This window comes from Molothrus aeneus, chromosome 1 (genome assembly GCF_037042795.1).
Source record: "Molothrus aeneus isolate 106 chromosome 1, BPBGC_Maene_1.0, whole genome shotgun sequence".
NCBI classification, from domain to species: domain Eukaryota; kingdom Metazoa; phylum Chordata; class Aves; order Passeriformes; family Icteridae; genus Molothrus; species Molothrus aeneus.
Window position 1 is genome coordinate 133,707,476 of NC_089646.1, and position 17,471 is coordinate 133,724,946.

Sequence of the window (17,471 nt, forward strand, 5' to 3'; positions counted from 1 at the left end):
CTTCTGATACCTTTCTCTACTTTCAGTACAATTGTTCATACAATAACACATATAAACAAAACAGCAGTATTTCTGCAGAGCTTCCTCAACTGTGCTTCAACACTGTTTCACATGAAGGACATTTTGCATTCATTTAATAACCAGAATGCTCTGAGATAGCAGAGTATGTGGTACTTCAGCTCCAAAATTACTTCAGCTCTAAAATGACTACAACCTGCAGACCATGTTCCTCATGACCCTCCTTGTCAGCACAAAGAAAGTCTTCTGGTGCCTTTGCATCACTCACATTTGCTCCAACAGCCTTCCCATTGCTCCCACCAGCCCTGCAGAGCCTCACTGAGCATGTGGAGCTTGGAGCTCAGACTGGGGGAGGAGAGAGGGGTGAGGAACCACACTGGGTTTCCTTCACCCTCACAAACCTCCAAAAAAGTTAACTCAGATTTCAAATAGAGTGCATTGAGATTTTTTGAAGTGTTAGGACAAGCACTGACCAAGGTCCAAACTGACATTACAGATGTGTAACATGGATGGCATGTCAAATATATGTCAAATCAGGACAGAAAAATAAACTCTTCCTCTTGCCCCTTCCCTGCTCACAGATATGCACTCATGTTGGTCTAACTCTTACTCTGGGGGCCTGGCTCCTACTCAAGAAACTGTGGGGATCTATCTTGGCTTCCTGATAACTTAAGAAGAGCCTAAGATGCTGCCCAGATGCTTAGAGTGTGTTTATATTGGGGCTACTTGCAAACAATTATGAAAAGGGGAGGAGAAGCACTGTACAAACTCCAGGCTGAAGCTTAAATCAAAGCTCTTGATTTCCTACCTGTATTTGTTTGGTTGGTTTTTTTTTCTGGGTCTTTAAGTACAGGAAACTGCAGTAGAAGAAAATGCATGCTAGGAAACAAGAACTTGGAGATGTGGCTGTAACAGCCTCGACCTGATCCCTTCTGCATCAATGCAAAGCCTTTCCTTCTACTGGCAGTGTGAGGGCATCTGAGTGTGGACCCTCCACAGCTGCTGATTTATACCATTTAATGGTATGTGATTGCCCAAAGGTTTCATGAGCTCCTGGAAAGCAAAAATAGAAGTGGCTCTAAGGGTCAGTCAAATGCCTAATTGGCTTTCAGCTTCACTCTGAAGTAATAACAATACTGGAAACAGCACTTACAGGAGAATGGTTGACTGCTACTCCCCTAAAACAGTCACCTTGCAATTACATGTCAGCAACGTTCATTGTATGGCCTAATCAAAGCTTACCTTCAAGAAAGGTAAAATATCATAGCAGGACTAAAAGATGGAAAAAAATTTTCCTTTTTGCATCGATATGCTACTTCACCTAATTCGGTTGTCTTATGCATTTGTTTCTGGCTGTGTCCAAAGGAAAAAAGAAGCTAAAAAATTAAGGCAATCAATTTATACACAGTGTCTTTAATAGTAATTATTTAATATATCAAATGTCATAAAAATGTAAGGTACATATTTTTAAATAGAAAGAAAAATAGTATACATGGAAGTACCTTCAAAAACCGCAAAATGTATGTCCAAGTTATGTATTCCAAACTGAGGAAATACCCTCAGCTATTGCAAATTTTCAGTACAAGCAATGATCTGCCCTGAATTAATAACCTGTACTTTAGGGTCTAGGAAAAAATGTACATTTAAATTCATCCTGTCATAATAAACTCCTATTCAACCTATGTCTTGGAAACTTGGTGTGGCAGTAACTAATTCTTACTCATCTGTGTTTTTCCTGCTGATTAGGCACTAATTGACTCCTTTTACTCTGTAAAAAGAGAACACCTGACTGCTTCAAATACCAAGGTGCAGAGATCCTAGTCAGTCATGCATACACAACCTGAATTATTGGGAAGTTAAACCCTCTGTTATTTTCCCTGCTATCACACTGGAAATGGTAATTACTCATTTCAGCAGTCTTCTACAGCCTATCTGCTTTGTGACAAGCATGTTGCATTAGCTTGGATTGGTCTTTTTAAAAGTTAATAATCTAAATCTCACTTCAACCAGACTGACATTAGGGCCTGTGTAATAGTGGGGTTTAATACCTGCTTAATTTAGTTCCCTTAGAAGTGTTAAGCCAGTGTAAGTCATTCATGCTTTGAATCTTTTATTGGAAAATTGCTGCAGTACAGCTGAGAAGGGAATTCAAATTGCCTGAGTTTGTGGTCCATGGCTATCACCCCAAGGCCACATCTCCTTTTTCATCTTGAGGCTTTAAAGTACAAAGACTTGTGCACACAGACAGTGAGGTTTTGAATGCTGGCAGAGCTAAAGGATTTAATGGAGGTGGAAAGAACCCAAAGTCTGCTCTTGTGACAAGATGGTTACAAAATCTTGAGATACTCCAAGAAATGAACAAAGGGATCATGACATGCTTCCCTAGACATCTGTCCTAGGCATCATGTGAAGTGTAAATCACTGCATAATCACAATGCTTATGAAGTATTCCTGGGATAGTGAGCTACAGTCTGCAATTTGTCACTAGTGAAGTGAAGCAGAGAGAAGATAAAATATTTGCCCAGAGTTTGACAGTGTCTGCATTTTAAGTGGATAAGAAAGGCAAAAATAATCTGTGCAAATCTCCTCCCACTAGGTAAAAAATTGAGCAGAATTCTTTGCCCTCCCCTCCTGAAAACCAGCCATAAAATACTTCTGAGTTGCATAATTTTCATTTCATTCCATTGGATAATTTGGAAGTAAAAATATCTTAAAATAGATGGTCTGGGGATTGTTTGATATGTACATGGTTCTCCTAATGCTTACATTAAAACACTTCCCAAGGTTCAATGAACATTTTGCTACTTTTCTTAGCTAGCTCATTAATTTGAGACATTTTACCATAACTTGCCCTTTTCAGGAAATGCCAGCGAGTAAAGTTTTTGCTTCATCATATCTGCTCCATGTGATTTTTATTTCTTTTGAAAGTTATGTTAGCAAGGAAATTATATTATACTGGCCAAGCTGTCTCTCTTTGCTATATCCATCTGATATTTGGCCTGTGACACCTTGCTGACAGGTTTCCTCAAAAGCTTACAAAGGGGTAGAGGAAAGCTTTTAGAGTGTATTTGTCTCTGTTATATATCAAGCATGGTATAATACTTTTCAGCTGCAAAGTCACCCTCCTAAAGCCTTTCATCAGTTCAAGGCTCCATGAAAAAAACACTCAAAATCTTCTTGTTGCTGTTTTAAATCCAAGTCTCAAGTACATTTTCTTACCCAGATTTAGGTTCTCCTCCTCCTCCTGTAACAAATGTTAATCCATCAATACAGAGCACCCTTTCTTCTGGTTCAAAATGATAATTTAGTAGCTTGTCTTAATCTTCCACCTGCTCCATTCCCTGAAATACATGAAAACTGAACTCTTCACAGCATTTACTCTGAAACTTTTGTGCCCAGATTTTTGCCAGGCTTTTTCTGGACAGTGAAAATGACCTCTCTCTCAGATGGCTGTCATGACAGTTTAATTACCTATTTTCAATTAATAGCAGCAGCATTCAACAATTGCACCAATTCTTCAGGTGTGCCTATCTACCAGGAGGAAAAACATAATGTTATCCTCACTTTTCTACATATTTTTCAGATTTATTAATATTCTTATTCTTATTCTTATTCTTAATAATAATAATAATAATAATAATAATAATAATAATAATAATAATAATAATAATAATAATAATAACCATCATCATCAATTTATTTTTAAAACTTTACAAATAAAAAGGAGGGAAAAATAGATGGAGAATATCTGTATTTTTTCTTAGAAATCTTGCTTAGTATCAAGAATTTCTGCCCTTATCAGGATGCTTTCAGACAAATGGAATTATGCTAAAATAAAACCACTTACACAGATATGTGGTACACATGAGGAAGTCTAAAGCTGTATGAATGGGTTTGGCTCCAAAATGAGTTTTTGACTCTGGGTCATTCATTGACCTTGGCCATAAGGGCACATTGTTAGCTCATTTTCAACTTGGTATCCACCCAATATCCTTTTCTGCCAAGCTGTTTTGCAGCTGAGCGGGCCCCAGCACTTATTGGTACATAGAACCATAGAATCATAGAATTGTTTGGGTTAGAACAAACCTCTAAAACCATCGAGACCAACTGTTAACCCAGCACTGCCAAATCCCCCAAATATCTCCAGGGTGGTGACTCCCCCTCCCTGTCTCCATCACCCCATCCCTTAATCACCTCATAAATCCTGTAGTACTTTTTATTCCCCACAAGTCCAACAGATCAAATACCATTTCTTCTGCTTACTTCAGGACATTATTTTGGTAAAAACTCTAAAATCTTGTGAACTCTACTACATTTAATTTGATTCCATTTCCCACGAAAGCTGGGGCTTGTTTTTCCCCAGAAGCAGGACTTTGCACTTCTCCTTGCTGAACTTCATGAAGTTCCTGTCAGCTTATTTCCCCTCAGCCTTGTTAAACCCAACCATAATGGGAATATCCCAAGGGACACACCAGCACAACTCTTTACTATATATAATTGCTTCATTTATTTTATTTCCTTCTCAACATCTGCTCCAAGTATTCATCTCAGTATGACTCAGTGGAATTGAGAATTGAGGAATTCACAGTTAAGCCTGAAGGAGGCCTGAGCTCCTTTTCTTTCCATGGTGGGGGAATGCAGAAAGCATCCAATTTCCACCCTGTGTTCTCAGTACCCAAATCACATCTATTGAAATATGAACATTGAAATATGCAAATATTTCAATGAGTTTTCAAAACTCTTCACTTATACAGTTTATATCCATATGACATAGCCTGGCTTCCTTCAAGCACCTTTCTACATAAACTTGTTTCTTAAAATCAGTCTGAGGTCTGTTTTCCATTTGCAGGTACAGAAAGGGGCACTGGAATTGTAAGAAGGGTGCACTTACTCAGTATTGTGTGTATCAATGGTGCAAAAAAGCTCATGCAGTTCTTCTCCACTCAGAACTCCATCAGCAAAGTAAGTTTTGAATTCATCAAGGGACAGTTTTCCATCATCTGAAACAATAAAGAAATGGAAATTGATTTAATTTAATTCATGTTTTTTCTTGTTTATTTCATGCAGTAAAAGAGGAAAGTATTAAAAGCATCTAGGTCTTTAGCTTAAATGTAGAAACTTTACATTTTTAATGCAAGGATGATAATCAGCAAACAAAAGTCAAATAAAGATACACCTTTTCCTGTTATTTAGAAGAAATCTGAAAGATTAAATTGTACTTAAGTAATGATTTATCTAAATTGATTGAGCCTTTGCATGAAGCATAAAGAATGTTTTTATAGCCTAACACTTCACAACTTTTTTTGGGTAGCACTAAATGTAAGTTCACATGTTTCTTTCTTTCCCTCAGTAACATACTGAATACCTCACAGGGCACAAAAAAAAAAAAACAAACCAAAACTGTAGAGGATAAGATGAAGATAAGCATCAGACTGATCTACAGTGTATTGTGACTTAATTTTATAGTGGTGAAGAATCTATTATAAAGGCACTCTCTAATTCCTGTGACTAAATGCTGTACTACAGCAGGCAGATTTGAAGAGTAGAGCTGAGAAGTTTCCTCCTTCTTTTACTTGCTATTATTTCATAATTTGACTGGAATATATGGCTTCAGATATTGTGAAGAGGTTTCAAAATTGTACAAATTAAATGCCTGTTTCAACAAAACCATTTTGAAATGTTGAATATGAAAAGACAGAGTGTAGCTGGAGATGATCATCATTAAAATCAAAATAAAATGTCAAGATCTTTAAGAGCCAGAGACCAAGATGGCACAAAACTGCAATGATTACCTAGCTGAGAATCTAAATACATTTGCCATTTGGCTCTGGTTACAGAAAAGGAATATCAAATATTGAGTGTGTTGAGCTGAGTGTTCTCACAGATAAGCTTCCTTTGGCTCTTACAGATACAATCAATTGCTTAATCAAACTACCTCTGCAGCTTTATCCTTTGCTGGGAAGGCTGATTTACATGCAAGTTATACACATACTCAAGAATACTTGTGACTGAGAATACTCAATGACTTTTGGTAACTTTCCTGAGATAAACATATGAGTTTACCCATAGAACAGCCTGGGGTATGACACAAAATACAAAAAAAGTCTGTTTCAGTCCTTCAGGATCATTGGCTTTATCTCAATCCAGAAAATCACTGATCAACCAACAGATTGGGTAGTTTAGCTATTTTCTTTATTTTTTTGTCATCGAAAAGCAGACATTGCCTTTTCATTCATTGCTGTTTATTCTTAATAACATTCTGAATGTTATTGACATTGAGTGACAAATCACTGAGATTGTTTCTGGCAAAACACAAGGGCTTTTTGAACCTGTTTGGTACTTACAGACTTCATAGAGTTACTTTTACCAAAAAACCAGCTCTGATTAACCAGGGCACTTCTCTGATTTTGTGTAACTGTTTTGCCAGAGCAGCTGGGGAGGGCTTCACTGCCAGTGGCCATCCTTGTGCTTCCTCAGTGCTCAGATGAAGCTCAGACCCAACGCTGAACAAGTGCTCCCTGTGCTGCTAAACTGAAGATGCATTTGCCTAGACAGTTTAGTTTTTTTCCCCCCCAAGTGTCAAGAATAGCTTTTATTTTAAAGGCTGTGTCATGTGTCCTCAGCACCACTGCCCTGGGCACACCTCAGTGCCCTTGGAGTGCCCAGATAAATGCTATCTGGTTTAAGTGCTGAGCAGAAACCTCTATTAGAGATTCTTCAATCCTTGCCACTGGCAAAGTGACAGGGGAAGGATGAGTAATGAAATAAACTTCTCTGAAGCTATGCATCCATCAGGGAAATCAACCTTCAGCTGTATTTGCCTTGGCAATGTTATTTAAGAAGCTGTTTTGCAAGACCTGCTTGCTTTTGTCTGTCTTCTCGGACATCTTTCAAAAGAAGGGCTTCTTTAAAAGCAGGCACAGTCACCCGTTCTCCTTTGTCTCCCAACTGGCAGACAAGTAAATAAAATGAAAATATAAACAATAAAATGAATTTCCCCACATTGCACTTGCAAATTTAGAAACAGATTCACACAGTGGTTTACAGGAGCCTTCCTCCACGTTACAATTGCATTCTCACATTTATTTCAGTAACATTTACCTGTCTATTGAGTAGATGTTTTTCTGTGTAAAATATGCCCAAGTGACATCCCCCAGCCAGTCGGCTGCAGAAATGCTACTATAATCTTCAGGATATTCTTTAGATAGCTGATGCCTTCAGTAGAGAACAGCATATCTGACAGAGGAAAATCACACACAGTCTCTGAGTTGAAAGGTGATTTCAGCAAGCTAAAAGGTATCGAGTGAAGAATGGACAAGGGCACAGAGGTATTTGGAGCCTCTGTGTTCCCCTTGCAAGATCAAGGGTTGCATTCTCAGTAGATTATTACTTTTTTTTCCCCATCTATTTTACAGTCAGACTGTTTGTGATTGGACTTCTGCAATGTAGTCTGCATTTGAAATTCCATTCCTGTGCTAAGAGGAGGGAATTCTGGCAGGAGGCAATTTTAATTGGGCACATGTCACAGCTGCATGATCACAAGAGGCCCCTGGGTGACATTCACCTACAACTGAAATAATTTCACTTGACTGCAGGTCACTGCAAGGCTGATGGGATGCCCCACGTCCCTCCTGGCATATCAGGGGATAAGAGAGACATTTCATGTAGACAAGCACATGCAGGTGCTGCATTCACATATGTGTGAGGCAACCACTGTTTCTTGAGAGATGAGGGAAGTGAATTTTTTTTGGGGGGTTAGAAAAGATTGCATTTGGCAGTTCCAGTTTCCCATTTTTTCTTTGCTCCCTCCGTTGAAGGCTAGGGACAAGATTTTATTTTTCGTGAGGAATTTAATGAATTTGATTTTGTTTTAAATAGCAAAAGAAATTAAACAAATGAAGATTTTTCCTTTTAGCTGGATTTTTTTTCCAAATTAGTTCTGTGTGAAATCCACATGCTTTCCTTTGAGCATGTGGTGTTCTATAAAGTAAACCTTACCAAAATTTCATTTTGACATACAGACCTGAAACATCTCCTTTCCAAAAAGGTCAATGTGCAGCATCTCACCTTTATGAAATTGCTTTTTTCTCCCCTCAGGATTTTCTGTTGTTTCTGTCAATATTATGAACCATATAGTTCTTTAAAATCCTTCCCTGTGTCTTGTTCTCCCTTTAAAAAAAATCATATGACCTTTTCATTTATGGGAGATATATGGATCAGCTCCACAAAAAGCAGAGCCATGAAATAAGAACTACAGAGAGAGTTTATGAAGCTGATCCTCTCATGGAATTTCTGCATAGCTGATATTTCCAGAAATAGGACAGTAACAGAATGATATATGCACCTGGCTGGCAAAGAAAGAAGCCATTTGTACGACTTCATTCACATGGCTGTTTGCTAAAGGACTTTCTTAATTGACCACAAATGCCATAAATTATTGTAGCATTTTTGAGTACCAGCAGTTCAGTGGAATGTCTTGGCTCTTTTGGTCTTTCATTTTATACTGCCTTTGCAATAATATTTATCTTTCCTTGTGGTGGAAGGCTTACCTGAAGTCCCACAGGCCACGAATTCATAGTAAAAATGCTTATACAATACTCCTACTTATCAGCTCCATCCACTTTTTTTGATTTTTTTTCCTTGCTGTCTAGCAAGAATCTAGTAAAGTTTTTGATGATATTTTCTCTGAAGGTATTTTAATCTCACAAAATGAATGAATACAGCAGAGGAGGTTCTATTAAAAGTATACGAGAGAATTTAACAGGGCTGTGTCATGGACAGTAATGTAGTATTTGTTACTGAAAGCCAATAGTTGATTTCCTGTAGTACAGAAAGGAGACACTGAAAATATAAGTAGACCAGTCATTAACCAAAACCAGTAATTTATGGTGACAACAGTGTAAGCATTTTCAGTAAGTGGTCACATATCCAATAACCTTGCTGAAAATGAACTTAACTTCACAGCCTTGAAACAAATCTCCCTATCAATGTGGCACAAGCCTGTGCATTGCTAGATAAGCAAAGTGGAAGTCCCATGGGCAATTGATGGTTGAGCAAACACAATTAAAACCTAAAAGCTGAAATAATTTCAAGTTCATGGACATTAACAGAACTGAAGTGACTGAACTTAGCCACTTTTCTGCCAATAATATGTTGTAAAGAAACCTATACAGGTAGGAATACCAGTGACCAAAATCTCTGGGGCTGATATGGTTTTGTATTGCTCTGGTTTGTCCCCAGTACTGGGAGCTGTTCCCCGTGTTTTCACAGTGATGTACAGTAATGAGCTGTGGGGAAACCCAAATGAGGACTGAAGTGCTCCTAAGCACCAAAGTGGATCCACCAGGGCTGGCACAGCACGAGCCCAAAGTCCAGGGCAGGGACACAAAGCTCCGGGGTCTCTTTTAGTCTCCAGGGGGTTGATGAGTTCTGCTCATGTGCTCTGACCCTCATCAATCTTCAGGGCAGATGAACACACATTATTCCAAACACCATGAGCAGGTCTGAGGGGGATGCCAGCAGAGCTGTGCTGTGGTTGACAGGCAATGAAGCTAGAGATGCACCACTGCAGGTGCAGGAGTCCTCCTCCTCTTCCCATGCCAGCCCTCACCTCGGAATTCACCTTGCACCATCACTGCCCATGCAAACAACTGGCAAGCTAGCTGACTGAGGGAGATAACAAAGAAAACACTACCAAAAAACTCTCACAGTGATGGATTCTGTGGCTCCTGAGCTCTCTGAAGGAGCCTACCATGGTCTTGTGCACATGAGCTGGCGCAGGAATAGCAACCAGAAGTGGGCTGTGGAGGTGAGATTTCTGTCTCAGAAACAGTACACAGTTATTCAACATACTCAGTTATACCACCAAACTGTACAGTAGTCACTTGCTGTCCAAGAGTTCTTCCTTGTAAGTTATCACTGATTTTCTCAATGGTATCCATTTGCCTTCTCTTTATTGAATGCACCCAGTATCTGTTTTCTGAGGATTGACTGGACTGGGAATTACTTGTCAGGGTTAAACCTGTCTGATCTGTGGGCTTGACACTGTTCAATGCTTCTCTTGTTAATAAAAACCTTATGACTTCTGTAGTATAAATATGTGCATTGGATTCAAGGGTTTATTCTTCCAACTGACACACTGAAAAAATACAAAAACAAGCTGATTTCTGGATGTAGCCTATGGTGGTTTAAAACAGATAAGATGGAGCTTCTTACAAGTATTTCAGACCTTCTTGAGTCAGTGTCACTAGAAAACACTCACATGTACCCAAAGTGCAAATCAAACACAAATGTCAAATTGTAAAAGCATAAGATCTGTCCTTAAAGAAGGGAAGATCAGATCACAACACAACATAATACATGGCACTGAATCTGCAGGAAACATAAAATGACATGAGGGATGTCTGCTTTTCCTGTTAGGATGTTTAAAACATGACATAAAATGCTGAATTAATGATAGATTCTTTTTTCCAAAGGAAAGAAGCAAGACGTGCAAGAAATCTTACCATTCTTGTCTGCTCTTCTTAATATCTAAACAAAAAGAGAGACAGAAAGAACAGAGTCAATTTTTTCTTTTGTATGGGTTAATAACAAGCAATGTTCTTAGTACACATTAATGTTTGGGCTCTACATCACATTTTCACAAAGCTGCATAGAATTTCAAAGTTCTTAATATGTCTTCATCCATCCCTCTGAGCTTTTTTTAACTCCTCTCTTGCTGTGTGCACTGAAAACCAAGACCATAACAAGAACCAGCTTTATTTTCTAGTTTGTTTATGGATTACAAGGATGATGTTCAGGCACAAAACCTGGTACCATATGGCTACCATGATACTGGACTCAGGTTTGAGAGAAGTGGCTTAAAGAAGCAGATGAATGATGGCTGGGAGGATGTGCTGAGCATCTGAGATGGTGAGAAAGACTCATGGTTTGTGTGGGTGGAGGAAGCAAAGGGTAAGTCAGGAGAGGAGCTGGGTGGCACAAAGGGATCAATGGGGAATGAGGAATCATCCAGGAAATGCTGCCACAAGTGTAGGCAAGGCAAGAAAGCAAATCTTCCAAACGTAGTTTCTATTGCTGCAGCAAATACCACTGAAGTGTTTCAAAATATGTTTTTGCACATATATTTTTGAGAGCTGACAGCAATGGAAACATTCTCTGGTCTATTAAAATATTAGCAGCATTTAAACAGTTTCTCCAGCACATGCCATGGCTGCTCTGCTCCTAGAAGTGAAACCAGACAAGATGGATCCAAGTGCCCAGCTCTCTTGGAGCACCTTCATGATTGTTTTGTGGAGGGTGGGGTTGGCAGGGAAACCAACAGAGTTGTGACCCACATCCAGGACTTCACTGATGGTGAACTTTGCATTGAACCAAATTTACAGCACATAAAATATGAAATATACTTAGTAAGATGACACTTTCCCTCCCTATTTATCCAAATAAATTATACATTCAATTTTCAGTATAAGGCTTGGACTTTTGAGGGGATGTAGCAGTGGAGTTTCAATCAAATGAAATGTCCCATAACCATTGGTCAAGAGTGGCAAAAGTTTCTGCTTAAGTAATTAAAAAAATGATTTAAAATCAATTATTTTATGTAGTTATTATTTTTATAATTATTATTTAAAATGTATATTAATTTGTTCCAATTAATTAACCCCCCCTGCCCCCAACCTTAAGCAAGTATTAAAATCCTTTAGACACTTGAGAGGGAGTTTGACAGAAGACCACAGAAGAGGTTGTTTTAGCAATCATAAATCACTCTCATTAGGTCTCTCTCTCTGGAGAGAGATTATTTATAAGAACATTTAGTGACAGAACAATGGGAAATGATTTCAAACTGAAAGATAATAGGTTTAGATTAGATGTTAGGAAAAAAATCTTTGCTGTATGGGTGCTGAGGCACTGGTACAGGTGGCCCGGGGAGGTTGTGGATGGCAGAGTTCGAGGCCAGGCTGGATGAAGCTCTGAGCAGCCTGGTCTAGTGGAAGGTGTCCCTGCCAATGGCAGGGCTTTAGAACTGGATGATTTTTAAGATCCCTTCCACCATGCCATTTTATCATTCTATAATTTTATAATTCTATTCCCCAGGGGAATCAGGACCTCAGTGCCTGCCCTTTCTGTGCAGACTTACAACCAACCTCTTGCTGCCTGATCTAATTTAAATGAGTTTATATAGGTGGGGGTACTTCACTGAGGAATAATCACACACCTACACATCCCCAAATATCTAAAATATCCGTGACATGAATGTATTCTCGCAGCAGAAGGGCCCCCAGGGTCCAGTCCCTGCTTTGAAGCAGGCATGGCTTGGATTTAAGGTTTTCCTCCAGATATAAGAGGAAAATCACAGAAACAGCCTCCTCCTATTTGTTGGTTTGTGAAAGGTATCTGCTTTCCTATAAATATGAACGTGACACTGGTTTAAGAAAGTGCTGAAAATTAAACAAATAATTTTGTTTTGAAATCTTTTCTACTTTAGTGAAATCAAAAGTTTTCAGTTTATCAGATAATCTGACCATGTGCAATTTCTCAATCCAGTGTGCTAAGTTAAATTGAGGAGCTGGCTGCATTTAATGTTACTTAACTCTTTCCTGACAACTTGGATTTCTCTTCTGTTTTTGTGATGTATGACTGTAATTCTCCCATTTCTTTTACAAGTGGTATCTCTGAGACAAAAGGAAAAAAAAACCCACAAAAATACCCAACTAAAGAAAAAAACCTGCATTTTCAATATACACTTGAATTGAAATGAAAATTGAATTGAATTGAAAAGTCAATAAAAAGTCTTATTTAAACAATTTTCTGTGGAGGCTAGAGAAATCAGGAGATGAGCAGATGAGGTTCATTTGAAATAATTTGGGGAAAGGTTGGGGAAGTTGAAGTGGGCATATTAGAGAAAACACCTAGATAAAGAGTCCTTTAATACAGGCTATGCCATTTTCAGCTGATTTGTGGAATAATGCCAGCACAAGAGCTGGTCTGAAGTGGATCAGTGTTGGTGGTAGAGTTGGTCTCAAGATTTGCAGGTCTCACCAAGGTCAGGGGATACTTTGAAGATCTTTGGATGGGAGTTTGCCTTGGAACAAAGAAATACTCTGTGCTGCACAAATTTAGACAAAAAAACTTCACAGCTGCACCTTGCAAGATGCCCTTGGTGACTGCCTAGCACAGCACCTCTCGGGGCTGCGTGGCCAGACGCTCATCAGGGCACCTCCCTGGGCTCACCCTCAAAGGGCTGAGGGGCTCAGGATTCTCTGCACACTGACCTTGGGCTCCTCAAATTCATCAGGGTCTAAAGGGATGGGAAGAACCTGCATGGTTAGTGAAAAAAACCCCAAAAACTTTTATAGGGTGAGAAACTTTAGTGAAAAGCACCCCCATCCCCTTGCCCCATAAAAACAATAAAATTTGAAGTAACTTATTTAGAGAGGTGCCTGTTTAGACTGTTTTCACTCATTTAGAATGGTGACAGAACCTCTTCTAGCCACCCCCAAACACACTAACGTGCTCTCCTAACACATGCAGCCATTAGAAACAAAAGGGGAAGGGGAAAGGGGAAGGGGAAAGGATAAGGGGAAGGGAATGGGAAAGGGAAAGGGGGAAGATTCACAGTCTCACTGGGCTTCACCCCCTTCCACCGAGGGAGGAGATAACAGGTCAGGGAAAAAAAAAAAAAAGAAAGAAAAGAAGAAATAAAAGGAGGGAGGGGGGAAGTATGGAGAGGAAAAAAGGCAAAAGAAAAAGGCAAAGCATAACAAACCAGGTGCCGCCTCCCCAAACACTGGCAGGTGGCCGGTGCGAAGGATGGTTTCCGTGCCCTACTCACATCGCGGAAGATGCGCAGCCCCGCTCCCCGCTCCGCCGCCATCCGCCCGCCTCAGCCGCCGCAGCGCCCGCAGAGCCCGCCCAGGGCCGGGGTCCCTGCGGGTCCGAGCCGGGGTCCCTGCGGGGGCCGGGCCGGGGTCCCTGCGGGTCCGAGCCGGGGTCCCTGCGGAGGCCGGGCCGGGGTCCCTGCGGAGGCCGGGCCGGGGTCCCTGCGGGGGCCGGGCCGGGGTCCCTGCGGGTCCGAGCCGGGGTCCCTGCGGGTCCGAGCCGGGGTCCCTGCGGGGGCCGGGCCGGGGTCCCTGCGGGTCCGAGCCGGGGTCCCTGCGGGGGCCGGGCCGGGGTCCCTGCGGGGGCCGGGCCGGGGTCCCTGCGGGTCGGAGCCGGGGTCCCTGCGGGTCGGAGCCGGGGTCCCTGCGGGTCGGAGCCGGGGTCCCTGCGGGTCAGAGCCGGGGTCCCTGCGGAGGCCGGGCCGGGGTCCCTGCGGGTCGGAGCCGGGGTCCCTGCGGGTCCGAGCCGGGGTCCCTGCGGGTCGGAGCCGGGGTCCCTGCGGAGGCCGGGCCGGGGTCCCTGCGGAGGCCGGGCCGGGGTCCCTGCGGGTCCGAGCCGGGGTCCCTGCGGGTCCGAGCCGGGGTCCCTGCGGGGGCCGGGCCGGGGTCCCTGCGGGTCGGAGCCGGGGTCCCTGCGGGTCGGAGCCGGGGTCCCTGCGGGTCAGAGCCGGGGTCCCTGCGGGGCCGGGCCGGGGTCCCTGCGGGGGCCGAGCCGCGCCCCCGCCCCGCCCGGCCCCGGGAGCCCGGCCCAGCGAGGGCAGGAGCCGGGGCGGCCGTGCCGTGCGGGGCACACGCTCCCTGTTGCATCCCTAATTAGGGCGGGCTCTGGCGACACTTGCGTTGTCTGCATGAAGGAAACTTGTGTCTTGCGGTCTGTCAGGCCACGTTTGCACCGTCGTTTTGGCTGCCCCCCCCGTCAGCACAGTCACTTTGGGGAGATGTCTCTCAGGAAAGCCACGAGAGCCCGTTCCGAGGATGGGCTATAAGATATACGGTGTAAGATGAAGTCCCGGCAGTGCAGGGGCGACGGGGCGGCTCTGTGTTCCACACCGCGCTGCGGGCACCGCCAGCAGCTGCGCCCCGCAAAAGCCTCGGGCTTGATAATAAGACGATGCTTGGATAAAATATATACGTCAAAGTGGCTCGGCCAAAAACCAGGGGCTGCAGGGACGTGTAGCGCTGGGGCTCCTGCGGGGAAGCAAGCGGGGAGCAGGGGGATGGGGCAGGAGCGGGCTCGGCGGGGTCCGGGCAGAGAGGAGGAGGGTCCGGGCTCAGGGAGAGGAAGGCAGCTCTGAGAGGAGCTCCCCGAGCTATTGCACACCCGAGACAAGGAGTTCTCGCATGGACATCCTGTAACAGCGGCTGTGACTCTGTGCTCCCGCCACGAGCAGACGGCATCGCAATTCTACATCATGTGTTACAACAGTGGGATAGAGTATATACTGCAGCTAGTGATCACTGCATCAATACTATGCTTCTAAACAAATACTAGAGTGAAGTTTTTGTTTTAAAACACTTTCATGGACGAAAAGCCTCGGCCGTGGTGTGACTTGAAAGTTTCTGCTTTCAACATTTCAGAGGAAAACCTGAGAGATGGAAGAGACCTTTCCAATTGGAAAGACAAGGCATTTCACAGGGTGAGCAATTTTTATCTCAATTCATAAAGATGGCTTTAAAAAAAGAGATGGAAAATCATCTCAGGCTATTTTTGCTTTTTAATAATACTGAAAGGCTTTTATTTAATCTGATTTTTATGATGGTAATATGGGAATATATTTTTTTCCAGACAGAGGAAAGAAGAAGAAATTCCAAAGGTAGTCTCAAGAGCCAGGGGGGCGAGTAGAAATAAGAACAAGTTTCTTTAGACTATAGAGAGGCTTGGTTTTTTTAACTTTTACAGCAACAACATTAATAATTTACATATTTAACTTTTTTTGACTAATTTCTATCTATAAAAAGACCTTTGATGAAGACCCAGTATCTTTCCTTTTTGATTAGCCTTAACATTCACCAAGAATATTTTGTTTGTCTAGAGAAATCTTCCTTCAAAATTGTAAGAAAAAATATTGTGCCATCTTGATATTTTTAGGGTAAAAATGAAAACATAAGAATCAAAAATGTCTCATAGAACTTTTATTACGTGAGAAAGTTGTGAGTAGAGTATATGTGAAACTTACTGATGATAGTTTTTGTGCTGCTTTAAAATTACCTGAAGCAATACCTCAATTTTAACACCACAAGCAGAACCAGAGCTCTGAATTTTACTCAGTTTCATATTCATTCAATGATCTCCCTCTGTCTCTGAGCAAGAAGACATGAGGAGAGGGTAATGCTGCTGTGGTGCCCTGTGATGTGGGAGTACAGGTACTGCCTTAGTGGGAGGATGATGGCTTTGTGACCTGCCCAGGTGAGGTTAGCAAAGGTCAGCACTCACTGACATGCTCCCCTCTGCAGCCACAGACCTGTGCTGCTCACCTCCTATTACAAGAAATAACAGTTGTTCCGTGTGTGTCTGAGGATAAAACCTAAAAGAGCCTGGTTTTTTCTTGCTGTGTGTCAAATCATTAAACTTTTATTTAGAAACCAGGTACTTTACTAGCATCTTTGCTCATGTGAAATGAATTGGTCAGCCAATGTGTAATGATTTTGCCCTTTAATCTGGGAAAAACAAACAAATTAAAAGCTGGCAGCAAGAGCTACCTTCCACTTACTGTGCAGTGGACTGTGATGTGCAAGAGCCATCAGTGCTGAGAGAGATAAACAGCAAAACTTCCTTTTTACTGAGGAAATGCATGCTGTCCAAGTGTCTAATTGAGTTACTGAACCACTCCATGATTCCACTCTCTATGTGTGTGGCCTCTAACTGACAGGAAAAACACTTTGTAATGCTTATGTCAAAGTATAACCTTTCCAGCAGAAGAACAGTACTATTTGCACTTGGCTAAGGGAATGGATCTGATTTATGGTCTTTTTTCTTTGCTGCAGGAGCTGATTGGTATGTCTCCAAAGTGCTGAGTCAGTTTATACAGAATCCCCCTTCAGCTTTCAAAACCTGTTGTTTTGTCATGGTTTGACCATCTGGTCTGGTGCTCTGTAGGCCAACCCCAAACCAGCCTCTGGCTTGGGTTCTCAAATGCTGCCCCTGTGGTTGCTCTCTCATAACTTTTCTTGATCATAAAGTAAAAACAGAGAAAATTCAGATTTAATATGTTTGTTGCCATGGCTTGTGGGCAGAAACAGAGGAAGCAAAAGGCCACCTTTCTTTTCCTTCCCTTTGTGTCTCACACATGCACTAATCTGACCCAAGGGAGGACACAGTATTTCTGCAGCTCGGTGTTCCTACGAATTGGACTCTGATGATGAAAAAGTAAGTCCTCCTCTATAACATATGGTAACTGTGCCAGTGACAGCAAGGGTGGGTGTACAAAATCCCAGAAGGAGTGTTGGTGTGCCCGGAAAACCATTAGGTCAGCCACCTGTACAGGAGGGTGTGGCTAGGTACAGCTCATCAGATGAAAATCACCTCAGGGTTCCCGGCTCTGGGAACCTCATCGGGATCCCTCCTGGGACAAGGCC

The 17,471-nt window shown here is 42.3% G+C and overlaps 2 protein-coding genes across 2 annotated transcripts in view; both read right to left on the reverse strand.

Annotated features, from left to right (window-relative positions):
* Positions 1-13,910, reverse strand: part of NECAB1 (N-terminal EF-hand calcium binding protein 1) — a 49,904-nt gene extending 35,994 nt beyond the window's left edge. Inside the window, 3 exon segments of the mRNA XM_066548456.1 lie at positions 4,910-5,018; positions 10,524-10,548; positions 13,850-13,910. Of these exon segments, the coding sequence (XP_066404553.1) occupies positions 4,910-5,018; positions 10,524-10,548; positions 13,850-13,891 (176 nt within the window). The 5' untranslated portion in view covers positions 13,892-13,910.
* On the reverse strand, positions 13,901-15,293 carry LOC136555670 (proline-rich protein HaeIII subfamily 1-like). The gene is made up of 2 exons (XM_066548588.1): positions 14,889-15,293; positions 13,901-14,704 (listed from the first exon to the last, which is right to left on the reverse strand). Exons 1-2 carry the CDS (start codon positions 15,291-15,293, stop codon positions 13,901-13,903), a joined length of 1,209 nt encoding a protein of 402 aa, XP_066404685.1.
* Between the last annotated feature and the right edge of the window lie 2,178 nt (positions 15,294-17,471).

What these genes read in the sequence shown, in the direction of transcription:
- LOC136555670 (XM_066548588.1), bottom strand. Translation starts at nt 15,293, where the DNA reads ATGCCGTCTGCTCGTGGCGGGAGCACAGAGTCACAGCCGCTGTTACAG. An exon ending in CCGGGACTTCATCTTACACC is followed by an intron (nt 14,705 to 14,888) that starts GTATATCTTATA and finishes CGCCCTAATTAG; the next exon opens with GGATGCAACAGGGAGCGTGT.